The sequence below is a fragment of the Synchiropus splendidus genome, chromosome 1, assembly GCF_027744825.2.
Source record: "Synchiropus splendidus isolate RoL2022-P1 chromosome 1, RoL_Sspl_1.0, whole genome shotgun sequence".
In the NCBI taxonomy this organism is placed as follows: Eukaryota; Metazoa; Chordata; class Actinopteri; order Syngnathiformes; family Callionymidae; genus Synchiropus; species Synchiropus splendidus.
The window spans coordinates 19,478,295-19,497,474 of NC_071334.1; the positions used below are offsets into that span (position 1 = coordinate 19,478,295).

Genomic DNA, 19,180 nt, shown 5'->3' on the forward strand with positions numbered 1-19,180 from the left:
GAATATAATGTCTAATTTTCTTCTTTTCTTCTTCTTCTTATTGCATCAAACCTCTTGTGTTTTAAGCCATTTTCATGAAATTGAAATGAATGAACAAACTATGCTAAAATAAAACGAATAAACGACACCCTATTTCCCTGAAGTACGTGAAGGCGCCACCATCACTACACCCGCAGAAACATCACTACCCACAATTCTCATCGTGCGCATGCGCAAAACTCACTCCGGCCCAAGGCGTTGGTGGTTGTGTCCGTCCGAGGATGTGTCGCTCTCCGGCAGCATCGGTTCCACCGCCGCTGCTTTGATATAGCGAAGGCAGGCGACGGGGGTGAATTCGCAGCTGTGTTTGAAGGTCCATCAGCTCCAGTTGCTCGAAGCGGCGAGATGGGAGACCAGAAGGTGAGCCGGAGGAACAGGTGTCTCTGATGGGGGAGACGTTCAGGGCGTAGCGTACAAAGGACCGAGGAGGGTCCGCTGCAGCGGGATCGTATTTACACCGCTCGCTCTTATCACATACCGGCTTATCAGGATGAGGGGGATTGCTCACAGTGGTGATCTACCAATGTGACATAAACCTGACGGAATGATGGTCTGTGGGCCTTGGTGGAGCTTCTCTTCACCGCACCTTCGAGTCCTGAAGTATGAATGAATGAGCGAGTGAATGGCGAAGTGGTCGGGAGTTTTGTTTTCACGGGGACATAACGGACAGAATGGATTTACATAATCGGCCATCTCTTAGGTGGCTGCAGCTTTAAAGACGGCTGTGCTCTGCTTGCTGAGCTGCATGATTGAATTATGAATGTGCATCCTTCCGTCCGTGAAGCGTCCTCCCTCCTGCAGCCGGGCCAGCTCCCTACCTCTGCGTCCCCTCCGAGACGACGCTCGTTTCCGGTTTCAGTCTTCCGAGTCACACACCCCAGTCCGCGGGTGATGGTCATCACAAACATCCCATAGCTGGAGTAACCCCAACTAAGACTGGAAACCCACTGGAAATTCGTGAGGTCCCTATCAGAGTATTGTTAGATCTAAAAAAAGAAAAATCAGATTTGTGTTTCAAGAGGAACTGTCCATGTAAGAAGATCGTCCAATGATGAATATGGACATGTGGGAATGATCGGAAATGATATTTGACTTCTGTGACCTTTGCTCTCCTGTCCAGCCCCATTTAGTATTCTTTTAACTGTGTCTGACTATATGAGCTTGTTTATAAGACTCAGGTCATCCAGATCATAAACTGATAATTAGCCAAATGACCATAATATGAACCACAAAATATGCAATTCAATATTTCCCCGGTCTTGTTTGTGATCTATTTAAGAAACAACAAAACCACTGTTGTCCGGTCAGGACTGCTGACATGTTTTCACCTTTTTCTGGTACGATGCACTTCTTTCCATTTTCTCTGTTGAGTCCTGGATGAGTGTGAATTTCTGCGTCCAGATGAAAAACCCCTTCAAGGCATTTCCCACCATTATAATTCTGAGCTAAAAATATGGTGGCTGTACACGTGAAGGTGCACACACTGGCACGTGTGTGAGCGATTCAATAGTCACCCCGTATTTAGGGGTAGTCTCCAACAATCGTTTTTCTTTTCTGCAGGAGTCTCTGCGCAAGATCATCCAGACTCTCGCCAACAAGAATGAAGAGATCTCCAACTTCGTCTGCGGTCTCAAACAGAGCCTGGACAACCTGGAGGTAGGTGGGCGGTAATTCTTGTTTCACCATGTCACCCCTGAAACCCTCCTTTATTCGATACCACAGGCCAACTCCAACAGAGTTCAGGAGGACCTGGAGTCAGAGTTCGGCTCCCTGCACACTATTCTGGACGAGATGAAGGAGAGCATGTTGACGCACATCAAACAGGAGCGAGCCAGTCGCACCTATGAACTTCAGGTATGTGTGGTGTGATATGGAAGACTATGTCAATACAGACATTAGCACGCCGGTATATGTGTTGCTGAGCCTGGGTGGGTTTGTCATCGAAAGCCTCGGGAGCAGAACCATGACTCTCAAGTGATGTGGCCCATGTCCTTGTTGTTGCTGTGAGAACAATGATGCTGTTGTGCTACAAGGTGACGTGATAGGCTATGGACTGAACCTTGTCGGGTTTTTGTTTCTCAGAGTCAGCTGAGTGCCGGATCCAAAGCCCTGGAGAGTTCTGAGGAACTGCTGGAGCTGGCCAATCAGACGCTCTGCTCCTCCCAGACGGACAGCTTCTCTCAGGTAACAGACCCCAAATGCCCCCGTGCCTTTAAATGATTCATGGTGTTAGTTTACCGTCCAGAAATGTTTGCACTCGCAGCTGCAGTGCTCTGTTTGACTCCACAACACTCAGTCATCTCTCCGCTCCGTATCTCTCCTCTCTTCTCTTTTCTTGCCCCCTCTGCTTCTCCACGCCAGGCGGCCAAAGACATTAAGGATAGGTATGGTACTGCACATCTGTTTCTCCCCTTCATCAGCAGCTGTAGTCCGTCTGATGTCTCGTGTCATATCATGCATGTCCCACACTCCTCCCATCATTCCGTAGACGACACCCACTCAGAGCCTTTTGTTGTTGTTGTTGTTGTTGTGTGTCCCACTGTCACTGTAGCGGTACCATCCCGTATCAACCCCCTCCCTCCCTGCTTCATTCTCTCATGGTGGCCCCAGACGATGAGTTCAGTCAGAGTAGTTGCTCTAGTTAGAACACTCTCCTCCCGTCTAGTCTGAGTTATGCTCCTTAAGTTGATTCAATATTCAGTCAAGGGTCAACATTGACCTCATGTAAGAGACAGCAGAAACATTTGCATGTGAAATCAGAATATGACAGACACCTTCTTTGTGTGTTGTTTTCATGCTTTGTTGTTCTTTCTAATGCCCACCTTTATTCTTGTGTTGTTTGTTGTGGCTTGTGCTTGTCTATATTTTAATAGTTGTGTTGTTCTTTATTTTTTCTCACTTATATTCTTCTTCCTGTGGTTTTATTAACCTTTGTCTTCCTCCAATAGTGTGTTGTGTGGAATTTCTTCTTTCTTCTGTGTCTGTTTTTCCCATATTCCTGTGTTTGGTCGCCTGTTTTGTAAGGTCATTCCATTTTTTGTGTTACTTCTATTGGTTCTTGTGTTTCTGTGTCTTTATTTTCAATTCAAAGTTTAGTTTTAGAGTCACTTCTAGTGTTTGTGTTTTAGCAAACAGGTTTGTTGTGAGCTGGTGTGTTTCAGATTTCACTGGTGTGAAAGTCTGTTCGATTTATTGAAAACAACACACAAAGATGCTTCTTCAAGTGTTGCGTTCGTGTGTAAAGAAATTCAAATCCTATTCAGAGTTGCCCTCTTTGATTCTCAGTTGAATATTGAATTCAATCCCAAGCAGACTGTATTAGAAACTCTGTTCTGAATCCTTGTTGATTCAAGAGTCTTTTATGTTTTGAACTTGGTGTCTCATTGTGTTTCCCCTTGTGTGCAGTGTGACGATGGCTCCGGCCTTCCGTCTCTCCCTGAAGGCAAAAGCCAGCGACAACATGAGTCATCTGATGGTGGACTTCAGCCAGGAGAGGGAGATGCTGAAGGGTCTCAAGTTCCTCCCAGGTCGGTATAAAACACAGTATTTTACATCTTTTTTTAGGTCTCATTCAGAGGTGATGGGTTGGTTTGGGATACAGAGTGAGGAGTCATGTTCAGACATGATTTTAAGGCAGGGATGCTTTTTATTTATTCATTTATGGTTTCCTTTGCAAAACGGCAACGCCTTGCTTATGCTTATTGCTTATGAATATTGTTCCGTCTATCAGTTATTGCATTTTATTGGTTGGGTTTGATTTGTTGCAAACCTAAGTCAGCTGGTGAAAGAGGCACTTTTGTGTGAGTGTTTCACCTACACTTTCTCATAGTAGATGTGGCAGTTTGCTATTGAGCTCTGGCCCTTTGTTTTTCTACTGCCCTCATGAGGTCAGGGTGAAATTAAGAGAACATTTTTCATTATTGTTTGAGTATATCCATTGGTTTTAAAGTGCATACTTCTCTATTTACTGTTTTTTAATTTAATTTCATTTTGACTCAGTTTTGAAATATATTTTTAAAATATTCACTATGTTCTGTATTGAAAATCACTCTCATCTTAATTTATTTCTTCTTCATTTCTCGCTCTGATTACGTAGTCTTTTATAGGAATTAGTTTAAGAAGCCAAAGGTAACAGCAGCAGACAAGGGTTGAGTGAAGCTCCTGCTACTCTAGGCTGCTTATTAGTGGAGGAGGTCGTGGAGATCAAGGAAGGGAGGCGTCAGAACAGGTGCTGGTCTGTCTCTTGTCTCGCCGTAGGACCAGAAAGATTCCGTTGTCTCTGTCTGAAGTGATGGTGCCGTGAAACTGTTCTGTATTTGTCATTACGGACGTGACACACTTGCATAATGTGGTCTTGACAACTTTTCACCCCCTGGGAAACCAGTCGCCCACTTCTCATTGACAACTTTCATGTCTCAGCCTGTGCTTATCTGCTTCGCCTTACGGCACTACAGTTTTACGCTAGGCGCCTTGACATTTGAGCTCCCAGGCAGCGACTTTTTTTTTAATTTTCATTGTAATATCCTGTCTTCATCCAGACTTGATTGCCTGTCATTAAATGTTTGTAGGTGATGGGAAATTTTTTTCTTGCAGCAAAAATGCCTGCAAACAACTGCTCTTAAGAAGTTTCATAATCAGGCCACTAGAACTGCGTGGACCTTTGTGTTTCCTGATTGCGGTCAGTCACAGACGACTGTATTGCTTTGCAGCTGTGTCTGCTGCTGCATGTGGCTTTGTCGTTTACCTCCTCAAGCTGTTGTGGTCATATTTTGTTTGTCGAGACGCAGAGGCGACATCAAGTTTCTGCTTATCAGCACGTTTTTTTCTCAGCAAGGAGCCCACTCAGAGTGTGTTCAAATCATGTGTTGATGTGACTTTAGGTAATTTGAGCAGTGATCTTTGAGAACCTTGAGTTCAAACATGGCCTAACTTTCTAGAGATGGAATGTGATCTCCAAGTCATTGTATGTGTGTCTCCAGTCCCTGCCACTCCGGAGATCCAGGTGTCGGAGTGTCAGGTGTGTGACAACACGGTGAGCGTGGTGTGGAGCCTGCCGCAGCCCGACAGCAAGATAGACCACTACATTCTAGAACATCGACGCACCAACCATGAAGGTCCGCCACGCATCAGAGAGGACTACCCCTGGATGGTGGTGGAGGGGATCAAAGAGACGGAGCACACACTCACAGGTCGGACCTGGAGGGGACGAGAAAATGTGGCGGATGTGTTGAAAGTGAAAATGTTTTCTCCTCAGGTTTGCGCTTCGATACCCGGTACATGACTTTTAGAGTGAAGGCCTGTAACAAGGCGGTGGCCGGAGAATTCTCTGAGCCTGTGACCCTAGAAACCCACGGTGAGGTCACATGCCAAACCTATCTGACTTTGGTGGACATGGAGACTGAATATTGGCTATTCATGTTACAGCATTTTCCTTCAAACTGGACTCTGGGTCGGCCCACCAGAACCTGAAGATAGAGGACTTGAGTGTGGAGTGGGACAGCAGTGGAGGGAAAGTGCAAGACATGCGCAAGGAGAAGAATCGCACCAACTCACCGATGCAGTCGCCGGCCAGGTCAGTAGATATATGCAGATGAGGGTTGTGTCTCAGGGCAGAAAGAAGTGACAGTGTTTACAATCTTAATACTGGGCATAACTCCTGGAATATGGCTCCTCTCCTCCCGCAGGTCGGCCCTCATGTCCCCAAAGAGAGCACCTATCACCCGGCCGAGCCGGGACCGCTTCACTGCTGAGTCCTACACGGTGCTGGGTAAGCTCTGACAGATTTACTCCTTATTGACCATCTGGTCGCCGACATCACGGGTGTGCATGCATTTTACAGTAACATTACTCCTGGAAGATTTGTCCCACGCAGAACATTAACTGTTACCCCAACTGTAGCCCCCTACACTCCGGCACTAGGACCCGCTGTTGTGGTGTAGCCCTGACTCATGATACAGAGTTAGGCAAGCTTCTCAGTATAATACTTCCTGAGCGCTTAGTGCAATTTTGAAAATCAAATATTACATTATTAAATATACGAATATTGATGGTAACATTTTATTTTCCGCTGCAGCGATGGGTTTACTGAGGCAAAGGAGCGTGATTTGAGTGCTAGTTGTGTTATATGTAAAGGTGTTGGAAAAACAATTTTATAGACATATTCACAGATATATTTATATTTACAGATTTGGTTGAGCGGTTCTTTTTTACATTTGAACGTTGTAATCTTGAATAACCAACACATACTGGGGGGGGCGTTTTGCTAAAACCTAACAATCATAATCTCAAATGACATTAACTAACCACAGTATTAACTAGCAGCTAGCACAACCAAAGTGAAGTTACGTTATTAAACTTATTTTGCCTGTTACCTGCAGTACACAGGTGTTCCTACTAGATGGCAAACTTTTCTACTCTTGCTTTTTTGCTTCCCTCCAAGGCCTGTTGTAAATATGAACTGACTGAGTGAACAGGCAAGTTTTAATAATGAAGACAACAAAGTGTTTTGTCACTGATTTGGCTAGTTGTCAATGGTCTGCTCCGTGCAGAACAGTAGCAAACTCTTGTGGTTTGAAGCAGAGAAGTACTTGTTCGGAGGTGCACTCGGAATAATATGTTCAGAGCCGTGAGCCACGGTTTCTGTGAGAAACGTCGTCACGTGTAGGATCACGCTTCATTTCTTCTGCCAAGAGTCTGTCACCAAGCGTCTGTGGTAAGAGTTCTTGAACAGAACAGGAACACGCTGAGTTCCACGTTATGCAACATGACGCAGTGTTTTATTTGTCGTCTTGTGTCCGATGATTTACGTAACATAGAAATAATAATAAAGGTCTTTTTCCGTTCCTCAGCCGACACTTCGATTGATGCCGGCCAGCACTACTGGGAGGTCCGCTTCGACAAAGAGAGCAAGACGTTTGCTGCCGGTGTGGCTCTGCGGAGCCTGGGCCGCTTCGACCAGCTGGGGAAGACGGGGGCTTCGTGGTGCATCCACCTGAACAACTGGCTGCAGCAGAGTCTTACAGCCAAACACAATAACAAGGCTCGCACACTGGACTGTCCCATCCCGTGCAGTGTGGGGGTTTACTGCAACTACGAGGAAGGTCAGACTCAGAACTGTCCTGTCCATTCCTTTATGTCAAGCCCTTCGTCTACATACTCACTTTACATACTGTGACGGCCGTCAAACCACTAGACAGAAGGACAGAATGAAATACATCATCCAATAATATATTGTTTCAAGTTATATGCGTTTTACTTCAAGATTCTCGATATAAATCACAGATATTGGAACAAGTTTTTTCTAGTCAGCGTAGCAGAACTCTGATATATCGGCCATGTTTGCGGGGTTTTTTCAGTCGTTTGAGGGACGTCAAACACTATTAAAATGAAAGTTAAAGGTATCTTATGTAACATTTCAATATATGAGTGCAGAAGTTGAGCGTTATAAAATCCAAGGGCTTTGACTCATGACACTTTTGTGACACAAGGGTTATTGTGCAGACTGATCACTCTCACTCTGTGCTCAGGAGTTCTATCGTTCTTTAACGGCAAAACGAAGCAGCTGCTGCACACGTTCAGAACCAAGTTCCAGCAGCCCGTCATCCCTGCCTTCATGGTGAGAGCAGTTACGTTGAGCCCCTTCACTGATGCTCCTCACCTGACGACACGTCGTCTGCCCGCAGGTGTGGAATGGGAGTTTCTCCGTGGTCACAGGTCTGCAGGTCCCCAGCGTTGTGCAGAGCGGCCAGCGGAAGAACAGCAACACCAGCAGCTCAAACGCCAGCCTCACTTAACTCGGGCATCCACAGCCATTGTGACGCTTCCCAAACCTGACGATCAGCACCACAGAGCTGCACCTCCGCTCCGGTGGAAGCCACCACACGAGGATGGAGCATCACCAGTGCTGCATGTCGACAGGAATCTGTGACGCTCGGGTCATTAGTCTTATTTTTTTTTTTTTTATGTCCTCTCTACACATCTGTTTAACACTGTACCACTGCTGCTAGAGCAAAGACTTAGCGCTGGCCGCTGCCCTCCTCTCCATCATGAACTAGTCGCTCTGTGAGTTGCTGCAGCTGAAGGGTCTGCTCTCGCCCTGTGCCTTCCATCTCATCGTCCAAAAGAGAAAAGTCAGCCGTATGCTCCCTGCTTCAAATATAAACAGTGTTTTGTGTCTGTGTCAACATAACTCAGTGGTTATTATCACCCACATGTAAGCTGAAGTATAAACCCTCTTCCTTCTGGCCCAGACAACAGTTCACCTTGTAATGCATATCAGAGTGTTAAACATGAGAGATGCTACTTGCAAAGGCTCCCTCTACATGTCGGACGCTAAAATGCTTCATCTTCTTGTGTTTCTCTACATCCAGATCACGTGCTGATCAGTGGGCGAGCCAGACACTCACAGCCTCTAGTCCAAATATAATACAGTAGCTAGCTAGACAATTCAACTTGGGCAGATCTAGGATCTGGACACGCCAACCTTTGGTTTGTCTTCTCTTATATTTGCACACGTTTTCTTTCTTTGAGATGTGTAGCCTGCAATGCTTTAAGGAAACAGAGATTTGTGTTTATTGTAAATAGTTGTAATATTTCCACTTTATTGCATCAGTTATGGCGGTAATAAACAAGTGACTAATACATGCTTGTGTCGTTACAGATATATGGTACAGGTTTATCCTCGTCTGTATAAAACACAATGGAAGACAGAGTTCACAAAACTTCACAGTGAAAATTGTGAGATCATTCCCTGTCACCAGACGTATTATTCTCACACTGCACCACTATGACCACAGTTTGAGGTGTGTAACGTGTGATCTCATTGCAAGCTGGCATCTGTCTTTCAACTGCTGAACCTTGAAAATCAGCTACTCAACATGACACTGCAGTCCCTTCATGGTGTGGCAAGTCATATTGAGATGGTCCAGAAAGAGTCTGAAGCCTTCACTTGAGGAGCCTTCAGAGGTGTCAATCACCATTGTTCTACTCAGCGGCGTCAATGTTGCTCCGAGTGGCGCGATTATTACCAAAACCTGCGTCTCTAAACTCTCCTGTGGTCAATGGTGACTTGTCGAGTTATTGATGACGCTACTAAAGCTGGCATGAGGAAATGATCATAAAAAAAACATAAACCATTATACAGTACAAATGCAATACAGTAAAAACAATTTATCATAAAACACTGATCCAATCCTTCACTATAAAAACAATGAAAATGTGCAAAACCGAGTGAAACGTGCAAAAGTACAACTCTGAGACACGAAAAATTCCAAGTAGTTGGGGTCCATGAGGCTGCTGTGGGGCGCTGACGTCATAGTGAGCAAGCAGCAGTAAGTCAGCCTCCGCTTGGTCTGGAGGCAGAGCAGCTTTACGTGTGGAGTCTTCCACCACCAGGGGTCACTCCAGGCACTTGGCCTGTCTCTCCAGTTTCAGTTTGAGCTCTGAAATCGCTGTAGAGAAATGAGATTATGATTAAGTTTAATCATCACTTCAAGAGCACCAGTGCAACAATATGACTTTTAGATCAGTGTTTTCACACTTGCCACTAGTCGATTTCTGACTCAACATAAACCTTCTGTGATTCCGCTTTGTATACAGTTGTATACAAAAACTGTATGTAGTATGTTCAGATTTTACATTCCACTTGTTAAGATCAGTAAAAATAATTTTAACATATATTTGTTTAAAAGCCTCGTGAAAAAAACAAGGATGTAGCAGCATATTGTACTACAAAATGTATTACAGCTGCTCACTTAATATTACAATTATTACAATTACAAAGGAGAAATAAAAATATATAGTTCTTAAAAGATGCTGAAACTAATAGCAGTCTACTGTGTGCTACTGCAAGGACTACTAAATACAGAGCCCCTGTTATTTGTTGACTTTGACACAATGTTGAGAACTAAGATAATGAAACTGCCAACACTTAAGTTTTTTTGTTTTTTTTCTTGTAAAAAATAAACTATTAGAAAATAATTTGTTTCCGAATGTTACATAATGCATCCACACCTTCTGAAACGGGAAACATATTTCCAAGACTTGCCATGATAATGTTGGAGATTGAGTCAGTTTTTGTGGAAACATTTCCGCTACTGCAGAGCTGGGCAGAGAGTGCATGAAATGAGAACAAGAGGGACTCACTCTGGCTCAGGGGGTCGACGTGGGTCCTCATTTTGGCATCTCTGCTGGGGATGCAGAGCGACGCTGACGTGGTGGGAGTATTCTTACGGGGCGCTGGAACGGGAGGCATTATGATCTGAGAATTCCCTGCCACTTCTGGGGAATATGATGACGAGCGAGGCCGCGGAGGAGCCTCGGAGGAATTCTGCAGCGGAACGCCTGCCAGGAGCGAGCGGACACAGAGCTGAATTAGGAGGAATGAAGTTCTACCTGTTTGTGTTGGAGAATGATGCAGGGGGAGGGGTGGAGTCGCCTCACTGGTGTTTACTCACCCTCATTCAGGTAAATGTTTGTCACTGCTGCCAGTGGCTCCGTCGGGACTTTTGTGGTGACTAGAGGGGCGAAACAAGTTGTCGGAATAGGGTCTCGCTTCATGACAGAAACACAAATTTCAGTAGACCAGTGTTTTTGATAGAAAATGAAAAATATCTCATAGCAGTAGAAGTAGTGGTGGAGGTTGAAACTACTTCTGTTGGGTTCAAGTGAATGCAGTTTTTAAGTTGTAGCACCAGTAGAGTGGCTGAGGTTCATTCCTCAGTTCGCTTGAGTTGACAATCTTGATCAGAGAGGTTGTTTTCTCCATTGCTACTCATTACAGTTACTCATTAAACACGATGACTGCACTCAAACTAACTAGACAGCAATGAAAGAGCTTTCATGGGGTCAGCGTCCAAGACGATCAAAGTTGTTCAATTAATAATGTTATTCAGGGCAAATGGTTTTGAAGTGAGGAAAATTGACGAAAATTGGAAATGTGATCTCGGTCTTGAGCAGCAGGCCCTCCCCAACAGGTCAGAGGAGTCTGTGTGCTCAGGTATTACTAGTACCTGGCTTTGGTGGAGGGACAGGTGGCAAAGCTTGTACACACGCGTTCTGTTCTGTCCTCTCCCCGTTTTCATTATCAGACCGGATAAAAGCTGTTGCAGACAAGAGAGCGCAGACAGTGAGACAGAAGAACAGGCTGGGGAAGAGGAATTGTCGACACGTACAAATTTTCCTGGCGTATTGTTGCTCCTGAGGAAGAGGGATCAAGACCCCGTCTGTTTTTTGAACCAAGGAGTTGACCACTTCCTGCAGCGTGGCACACTGGACCTGTGCACAGAGCAAGACACGTGAGGAAGCAGTGACCCAATAACGCCTGGCACGCGTTGACCTAATAATGAGCCTCCATGGAGGCCGGCCGGTGATAATTCATCCTGTCATGACTGGTGAGTCATGGGAATGGCCGAACTAAGACACACAACACAATAGGACAGTTCATTATTGCTGGTAAACAGGCTCTGCACTAACTTCCTCATCAGTTCACAACACGTCCATAAACCTGACTAACAAAACTTTCCAATAAACATGGCGTCCACTTAATGCAATGATGGGAATCGCACCTGAGGCCTTCACCTCTGCTGGAATGCAGAATATATTTGAGACTAATAATCCATGTGGGACAAATGACATCAACAAGATCTATTTTTTAAATGTGAAACTGAGTTGCAATCGGACTGAAGTAAAGCACAACCATAAGGACGAAGCAGTTGTGAGTGACAGCGTGCGTTTGGTGAAGTATATTCTCAATAAAGTCAGTGAAACTATGCTCTCAGGGTTCATTTATGGCTAGATAAACAAAAGAAGATTGACATTTGAAAAGAATCCAACCACAAGTAGGACAGTGACGGTACCAATCGCTGTTGGCTCCGCAGAAGACTTGTTAAATATGTTTCCTCAATTTCTGCCACAGGCAGGTACGATACCCTGGTTGTGTAACTCACTGAGACATGATATAATCAGAGGGAGATATGTGAACTTACTGGGTTGTCCACGTCAATGCTGTAGCCGCCGTCCTCCGCACTGGTCACACGGTAGTGTTTGTAGACGGGACTGTGGGGAGAGCGGAGAGGAATGAACCCATCGACAGTGGAGGAATATTCCCATGAGGCTGACCAAAGGTTGAAATGTAGTTGGGGAAAAAAAAAAGCTTTAAACTTGCTCATGTCATAAAAGCTGAATATTTTGAATCAGAAATTCATCTGCCGGATCTCAAATGACGTTGAATGTTGGTGAAGAGAAAACATAAAGAATAAAAATACATAAATACACAGGAACCTTATAGAAATGTAAACCAGAAATGAGAATCTGAATTGGACTCTGGAATGTGGAGGCAGTGACGTCTGCGCTATAATGGAAAACCAACACTAGTGTGGACTTCAGCCATCAACCCTTCATCTTATTCAAACTTAAGGGCGACACGTTTGTGTGAATGTACCCGTTGAAATCTTGTCTGGTGGTGACGGCATACGTGTTTCCGTCCCTCCCCGGCCTCAGCAGCAGGTTTCCTCTCTGAGCCTCCTTGTCCAGCAGCAGCTCAGCTTCCACCCGCGACACTTTATGAAAGCATCTGAGGGGTAATGAAGCACACGGATGAAACTCCAAACAGCAGCTTTAATGATCGAGTCAGTACAAGTGAATGTTGATGCTCTCACTCACGTGGGGAGGTCGATGTGGCTGGACGGCTTGACGGGGACAGGTGGAGGGCTGCTCTTTCTTCTCTCTATCTCTTTCTCCACTGTTTCTTTCAGCGTGTGGATCTGTCCAGGCAGCAGGTTGATGGACGTCGGAACAGACAGCTGCACACATACGCACAACAGTTAGTTACACAATAACGGGTCACAGGCAGATTTTTATATTTCTCATCAGTGTGTTTCCGGGTTAAACCCACCAGAGCCACAGAGTAAAGGAAACCCTTCCACAGCTCTCGGGCCTCCGCATTCGGCAACTACAAGGTCAGTAAGGAAATAACAAAAGTCAGTGTTTGTTGATTCACACAAACAAAAACAATGAAGGCATTTCCCTCACCGTCAGTTTGATCAGCCCGTCCTTCATCTGCAGGTTCAGTCTCGCTGCATCCAAGTTTCGATCGATGCTGTTGTCGTCGGTGACTGAAACTAGTCCAGTGAGATCCAGCTTCTCGATGTACTAATGAGACATTGACAGGTCGGTTACATTAATCCACCGTAGTGTTGCCTCAAGGCAACAATAGGCTACTGGTGAAGAAAATAACATAACATAACTGAACCGAAAATAACTCAATGGCCACCTCTGTGTTAAGGGCTAGGATTCAATTCATGGGACCACGACATAATTCACGCTGAAACTCAACGCTAGAATCTTGGCAGATTTATTACTTTTCTTTTTTTTTTTTTTGTTTTTTTTTTTACAACCAAGTAATCAGGTATTTTACACAAAACTAGACCAAAGAGATTCATCATGATGTGTACTGAAGCTGCTCAAACGGAATCCTAAAGAATCTAAACAAGGAAGTGATGAAAACTTACAACCACTATGTAATGTGGCTATAAGATTATTAAAAAAAAAAAAGGAATAAATAACAAGATTAGCTCTGGCATCAGTCAGGTATTTAGGTTCTAGGTGTTTAAACTTAAATTATTATTATTATTATTGCTAATATTATTATTGCTATTAAAAGAAAACAACCTCAGATTCTCTTTTGTCATTGTAGAAGAAAACAGTGTGTCCACAAAGGCTGGCCCAGAGTTTGCGGGATTTCTGTAAAGAAAACAGACATTTTCAAATAAAAACCAAAGACTGAAGTGGAAAGATTGTTAATGGACAACCGAATAAACGTGAAGGAAAGGAGTGAAGGCGGCTGAGGCGGCACTCTGAGGCTAAAGGATAACCTTTGCTCAGAGATCTAAATGTCAGCTTTATGTCCAAGTCAACGTGTTTTCTCTGCCTGAGTGGGTCAGTCTTTTGTTTCCCCTGTGATTGTATAATCTCTCCCTGAGCACGGTGTGTGTTATCTGTGAAGGAGGGGGTAGAAAAACACATTGTTCAAGCCTGCCTTTCCAGTTTATCTCTCCGTGCCTCACTTCTTCTAAAGTCTGTGGCAAGAGGTGCAGATATGAGGTTGAACCAGTTAGAGGGACTTTTTCTTCAAGTGAATATAGCACAGATAATTGACAGTGTCAGGTGGAGTGAAGACATTGATATTTAGCAGCAGATGACAGACAGGCTTCAACAACGTAAGGCCTCCTTTAGGTTTGATTTGAGAATCTTGGGAACCTGTAAAGAAGCACGCTTCCATAAAATATTCTGCTGCACTCCTGGGGTCAAACCTGGAACAAAACATCCTACATGCACCGATTGACATCTTATCAGATCTGTTGTGGAAATCACAATATCATCCATCAAATTAGAAAAAAAAAGAATGTCAACTGCATTACTGCATTGATGAAATCTGTTGCACAAACATTCCAAAAAACTAGTGGTTCATTTCAATATTCCAGACAAGGAAATCTCACAAAAACAACGTAGTATGCCACATTTGCATATACATATGCAAACACACAGCCAAACTATCCTCTGACCTCCTTTTTAAGAAATCACAAAAAGTTAGCTCCACACCACATGCAGAAACAAAGTGAGAGAAATGAAGCAGTTCTTTGATACACTTAAACCATTCAATGAACCACTCAGTGTTATTGTGAGACGATAAAATAAAAGATGTATGAAAGGCAAAAGGAATAAAACAGGTGTTGAAGAAATGTTTTGTCTCAAAATTGGGATCATATTATAATCATGGTGAAATATAACAAAAAAAATCCATCGTTATTTGACAGTTAAATTTGACGTTTTGAATTTATTATTGGCTGAATTCTGTTTATATTTGGAGTAAATGCGTGTTTTGGATTCCCTTACTTAGATTTACAAGCCTGTACTTTTTAAGGAGTTAGTCATATCTAGTTTACTTATACATAAAAAAAAAATCCCTTGAACTGCAAAACAAAAAACTTGACCCAGGGTGTAATAGCACTTTAACACATGTGCATAACAGTAAGCATCGAAAACATGTAATTAAAATAAACTCCAGTTACTATTGTTGATGCGCTAGACAACGGTTGAGCGGCAAAAAACAAATGGATGCAGAGTACTAAATATTTTATATATGTCCTTCTGAGTCTGAAATAGCCCATAGAGGTGGGCCCACATAAATATTGAAAAAATATTGAATCACTCTCAAATGTAATTACAATGTATTATAGGAGATTTAAAAACAAACATTCATGAATTTAAAAAGAGTTTCATGTGGACCAAAGTGTCTTAATCACCTGGTGCCTTGGAGGACACGAGTTGTGACCCAAGTTTCTGTGATCAATAAGCTATTTATTGTCTGGTTTCCTCTAATAGATATAATAATATAATCTGTCGTTAAACAAACAATAAACACACGCACGCTAAATCGACATGGAATCGTTATTTAGTCAGTAATTTATGAGAAAAAGATAAAACATTCAACGGAACCTGACCTTGTCTTTGAACGACCTCTTCTCCAGAAACCCCTCAAAATAACAGTGTGGCAGCTGGTGCCTTTGCCGTCCGGGTCTTTTTGCCATCCCGAGACTCACGCTATGCGCCTTGTGCAGCAAGTATGACTTGTCCTTTCTGCTCTGGGTCTTGGAATGACCTACGAGCGGAACCGTCTCCTGAGTCCACCTGCACCTGCAGACAGACTGGGAGCGTCGCCCTGCGCTCTGATTGGCTGAGGAGCAGGGAGGCGGTCTTTACAGCACCTGTGCGATGGATAAAGTGAGGGATTTCCCGGTAACACAAGGTTCGTGCGATGTGTCGAAGTAGTCTGCTCGTAAATCAACCTAGAATTCATGACGAACGCGGCTAATGGCGCCCTCTGCTGCCGGTACATTCCGTGAATTTGATATCGTGTATTTTATACCTGTACCTAGCATTATACCTCGCATTTGTTAAGCAGATATTTTCATATAAATGTTGGCTATTTAAGAGGATCAACGTTTGATTTTAACCCTCAGACGAGCGTGTTTTCAGATAAAAGAGGTTAGTTCGCGCGGTAAACAAAGGCCGGCGTGACTTTTATCCAGTTTGAAAGGCTGATAAAACATGATAAGTGAAACCAAGTCTTGGTGTCTGCGGGTGATTCTAAGTTCTGCTGATGGCCGCCAAGTCCCCGTTCAAACTGAAGCGACTCCGACCTGGTCGCCGAGTGACGGCGTCACGTGACTGCAGCGTATGACGCGGGCGGACCGTCGCTGATCTTTACGCAACTGCGGCTCCTGCGTCTCGAACAACACCCAGTTCCCAGAGGAGACGCTTCCTGCCATCACCGCGACACTATGGGCAACAGAGACGACGAGTACGACTTCTTGTTCAAAGGTGAGCCTGGCTCTTGTGCTCGCCGGGTGTACGGCGCGTTTGAAAGCCACTGCGAGCCTTAGCACGCCCTGCTAACGGTACTAGCATCAGCTGGCGGTGGCAGCTAGCCGCGGTTAGCCGGGCGGCTCTTCGACCGCGGTGCCTCCAACACTGGAAAACATCCGGTTGCCCAACACTCCTGACTAACATTTGGCAGCTAGTCTTCCGTTGGCGGTTCACACTAGATCGGTACGCCGCTGGTGAGCGAGGGAAAGAAGGTGTCGCGCTAGCCTCCCTAGCTAACAGCTAATCGTGCTGTCATTGTCTAAAGTGGCACCAATCGTTATTTCCTTTCTTTTACTTTGGAGCTGTGGCTCCAGAGAGCTGTGAGTCGGAACCAGCTTCCGCTGACTGGGCGGGCCCTACACCTGGTCTAGTCACCTGTCGGTCACATGACTGACGCCGAAGATTGTGGTAACACAGGAGTCGGGAAATAAACGTTGTAGCTGCTTTGCCTATTTACAAATTGTGTTGCGGTAAAACACAGTGACGGTGTGACGGTTGTGGAGCGTCTCTGTAACTATGCACACGGTGGCTGAGGCTTCCTCATTTAGGTTCCTGTTTCATTGACCATATACACCTTAATCCACTGGTACAAATGGTGGCCCTCCACCTGCCGGAGGTTGTTGGATTGGGCTGCCGCAGTTGCCGTTTCCTGGCTCCATTCAAGATTATTATGGCTGGTTCAGGAGCAGAGACCTTGGAAAAGTGTCGAGTCAGATTTGCCAATGAGGCATTTTGTGTCCAGCTCCTTCCTGCTGGACTCACAAGCAGACCAAAGTCCTCCGTTTATCAAGGAGGAGTTGCGTCATTTTGCTTGTAAGTTGAATCTACAGCCGTGATACGTCGTACCTCCTCATTCATTTGTACAGAAAAGGTCAGAGTCCACTTGAAGCATCTGTGAGGATAAGTGTGTCGGCTGAGCCAGGCACTGGTGACTCAATGGAAAGGTGGTGATGATTGTCTCATCTTTAGCGACTTGCTTGTTTGTGATCACCAGGTGAAGTGTCTCTTGTTGTCTCTGCCCAGTTGTTCTCATTGGAGACTCAGGAGTTGGAAAGAGTAACCTGTTGTCGCGCTTCACAAGGAATGAGTTTAACTTGGAGAGTAAAAGCACCATCGGGGTGGAGTTTGCCACCCGCAGCATCCAGGTGGACGGGAAGACCATCAAGGCTCAGATCTGGGACACTGCTGGGCAGGAGCGCTACAGAGCCATCACCTCGGCGTGAGTCACTTCATTTCTTAACAACCACCCGGGGACAGACTCGGACGATATTCCTGTCTTATATAAACCAAAAAATCTGACGAAAACATTTCTGAGGAGCAGTGTCCGAGTTAGACTCTCAGCATGGGTTCAAGCCAGAACAGAAGTAGTTTGAAATTTTACTCATTTTTCAACTCATGCAAGTCCCCTTTGTCCCCTGATATTTATGTGACAAAGCACCATTGGGATTTATGTGTTATGAGTTTCAGATCCAGTCATCTTAACTGAAGTGTGCTCCCCTCACCAGTTACTACCGGGGTGCAGTTGGAGCCTTGCTAGTCTATGACATCGCTAAACACCTGACTTATGAGAACGTGGAGCGCTGGCTGAAGGAGCTGAGGGATCACGCCGACAACAACATTGTCATCATGCTGGTGGGGAACAAGAGCGACCTTCGTCACCTGAGAGCTGTGCCCACCGACGAGGCCCGAGCATTTGCCGGTACGTCACTCTTATCCGGCGTGGTTGATGTTGTATTGAATATTTCTATGTGTCTCCAACCATCCTGCTCCAGAGAAGAATACACTTTCATTCATTGAGACATCAGCGCTGGACTCGACTAATGTCGAAGAAGCTTTCAAGAACATTTTAACAGGTAGGAGGGAGCCATCACTCCTCACCGTTTGACACAAACATGTCTGGTGCTACAGATGTTGTTGGACATGAGAGGCCTGTTGCAGATGAGGGTCTGCTTCCTTCCCCCAGAAATCTACCGCATCGTCTCACAGAAGCAGATAGCAGACAGATCTGCACATGACGAGTCTCCAGGCAACAACGTGGTGGACATCAGCGTACCGCCGACCACTGACGGCCAGAAAGGCAACAAACTCCAGTGCTGCCAGAGTCTGTGACCCTTCACCTCCACAACTACCACCACCACCACGTCATATCGCCTGTGCACTTTTTGTCCCGTGCTCCTGCTCACGGCCAAACTCCTTTCTTTATTTCCTCTTGTCCTTTAAATCCACTTGTGCTCTTTTTACTTGCTTTTCTGCCATAAACGAAAAACTTACTGAAGCCTTTTGATTTCACTTGGTCAGTCGAGTCGGTGTGAAGGTTCCTGCCGCATGGGAACCATGAGGCGGTCGCCACTCTCTCTATGAAGCCTGTGAAGTTGTTAGAACTCTACTACAACATTTGTCATGTACAGGGAAGGTGTGGAACATTTCAATAGTTACCACTAGATGGTGCTGTGTAAATAAACTGAAGGCACTTAGTCGAACATGGTGGAGCAGTATTAGTCATCAGACTGTGACTCTTCGAACATCACTTTTCATGCCAAAAATAATGTCATGATGTATTTATTGAAGAATACTTGGCTTAAGTTGTCATTGTTTTACTTTCAAATGAACGACTGGATACATTTACAATAAAATTCTCGACAAAATGGAACAGTTCCGGTGGCTATTCGCTTGACACCCATTTTCATCTATGACTGCGCTGCGGGCCATTTTTAAA

The 19,180-nt window shown here is 44.8% G+C and overlaps 3 protein-coding genes across 4 annotated transcripts; 2 read left to right on the plus strand and 1 right to left on the minus strand.

The window, feature by feature from the left end:
* Nucleotides 1-228: 228 nt before the first annotated feature.
* On the plus strand, nucleotides 229-8,740 carry fsd1 (fibronectin type III and SPRY domain containing 1). The gene is made up of 13 exons (XM_053853725.1): nucleotides 229-399; nucleotides 1,600-1,695; nucleotides 1,762-1,893; nucleotides 2,122-2,223; nucleotides 2,401-2,423; nucleotides 3,445-3,566; nucleotides 5,019-5,228; nucleotides 5,294-5,392; nucleotides 5,464-5,611; nucleotides 5,724-5,806; nucleotides 6,888-7,139; nucleotides 7,566-7,654; nucleotides 7,722-8,740. The coding sequence occupies exons 1-13, from the start codon at nucleotides 385-387 to the stop codon at nucleotides 7,830-7,832; spliced, it is 1,482 nt and encodes a 493-aa protein (XP_053709700.1). The 5' UTR covers nucleotides 229-384; the 3' UTR covers nucleotides 7,833-8,740.
* LOC128752478 (signal-transducing adaptor protein 1-like) lies at nucleotides 8,614-15,991 on the minus strand. 2 transcript variants are annotated; one of them, XM_053853726.1, is made up of 12 exons: nucleotides 15,540-15,984; nucleotides 13,708-13,779; nucleotides 13,069-13,188; nucleotides 12,932-12,988; nucleotides 12,700-12,839; nucleotides 12,479-12,610; nucleotides 12,024-12,093; nucleotides 11,211-11,313; nucleotides 11,049-11,138; nucleotides 10,494-10,553; nucleotides 10,183-10,380; nucleotides 8,614-9,488 (listed from the first exon to the last, which is right to left on the minus strand). In XM_053853726.1, exons 1-12 carry the CDS (start codon nucleotides 15,624-15,626, stop codon nucleotides 9,436-9,438), a joined length of 1,182 nt encoding a protein of 393 aa, XP_053709701.1. In that variant the 5' UTR covers nucleotides 15,627-15,984; the 3' UTR covers nucleotides 8,614-9,435. The 2 variants fall into 2 exon arrangements, with proteins under 2 accessions (XP_053709701.1, XP_053709702.1); XM_053853727.1 differs by lacking the exon at nucleotides 11,049-11,138 and having other exon boundaries at nucleotides 15,540-15,991.
* A 193-nt stretch (nucleotides 15,992-16,184) lies between these two features.
* On the plus strand, nucleotides 16,185-19,114 carry LOC128752316 (ras-related protein Rab-11B). Its single transcript, XM_053853391.1, has 5 exons — nucleotides 16,185-16,419; nucleotides 17,488-17,683; nucleotides 17,970-18,163; nucleotides 18,237-18,317; nucleotides 18,428-19,114. The coding sequence occupies exons 1-5, from the start codon at nucleotides 16,380-16,382 to the stop codon at nucleotides 18,571-18,573; spliced, it is 657 nt and encodes a 218-aa protein (XP_053709366.1). The 5' UTR covers nucleotides 16,185-16,379; the 3' UTR covers nucleotides 18,574-19,114.
* Nucleotides 19,115-19,180: the final 66 nt, after the last annotated feature.

Coding starts and splice junctions, on each gene's coding strand:
- fsd1 (XM_053853725.1), top strand. Junction 3,567..5,018: donor GGGTCTCAAGTTCCTCCCAG/GTCGGTATAAAA, acceptor GTGTGTCTCCAG/TCCCTGCCACTCCGGAGATC. Junction 5,393..5,463: donor TGTGACCCTAGAAACCCACG/GTGAGGTCACAT, acceptor TTCATGTTACAG/CATTTTCCTTCAAACTGGAC.
- LOC128752478 (XM_053853726.1), bottom strand. CDS start 15,626: ATGGCAAAAAGACCCGGACGGCAAAGGCACCAGCTGCCACACTGTTAT. Junction 12,989..13,068: donor ACGGGCTGATCAAACTGACG/GTGAGGGAAATG, acceptor CTGACCTTGTAG/TTGCCGAATGCGGAGGCCCG. Junction 10,381..10,493: donor AAACATTTACCTGAATGAGG/GTGAGTAAACAC, acceptor CGCTCCTGGCAG/GCGTTCCGCTGCAGAATTCC.
- LOC128752316 (XM_053853391.1), top strand. CDS start 16,380: ATGGGCAACAGAGACGACGAGTACGACTTCTTGTTCAAAG. Junction 16,420..17,487: donor GTACGACTTCTTGTTCAAAG/GTGAGCCTGGCT, acceptor GTCTCTGCCCAG/TTGTTCTCATTGGAGACTCA. Junction 18,318..18,427: donor TTTCAAGAACATTTTAACAG/GTAGGAGGGAGC, acceptor TCCTTCCCCCAG/AAATCTACCGCATCGTCTCA.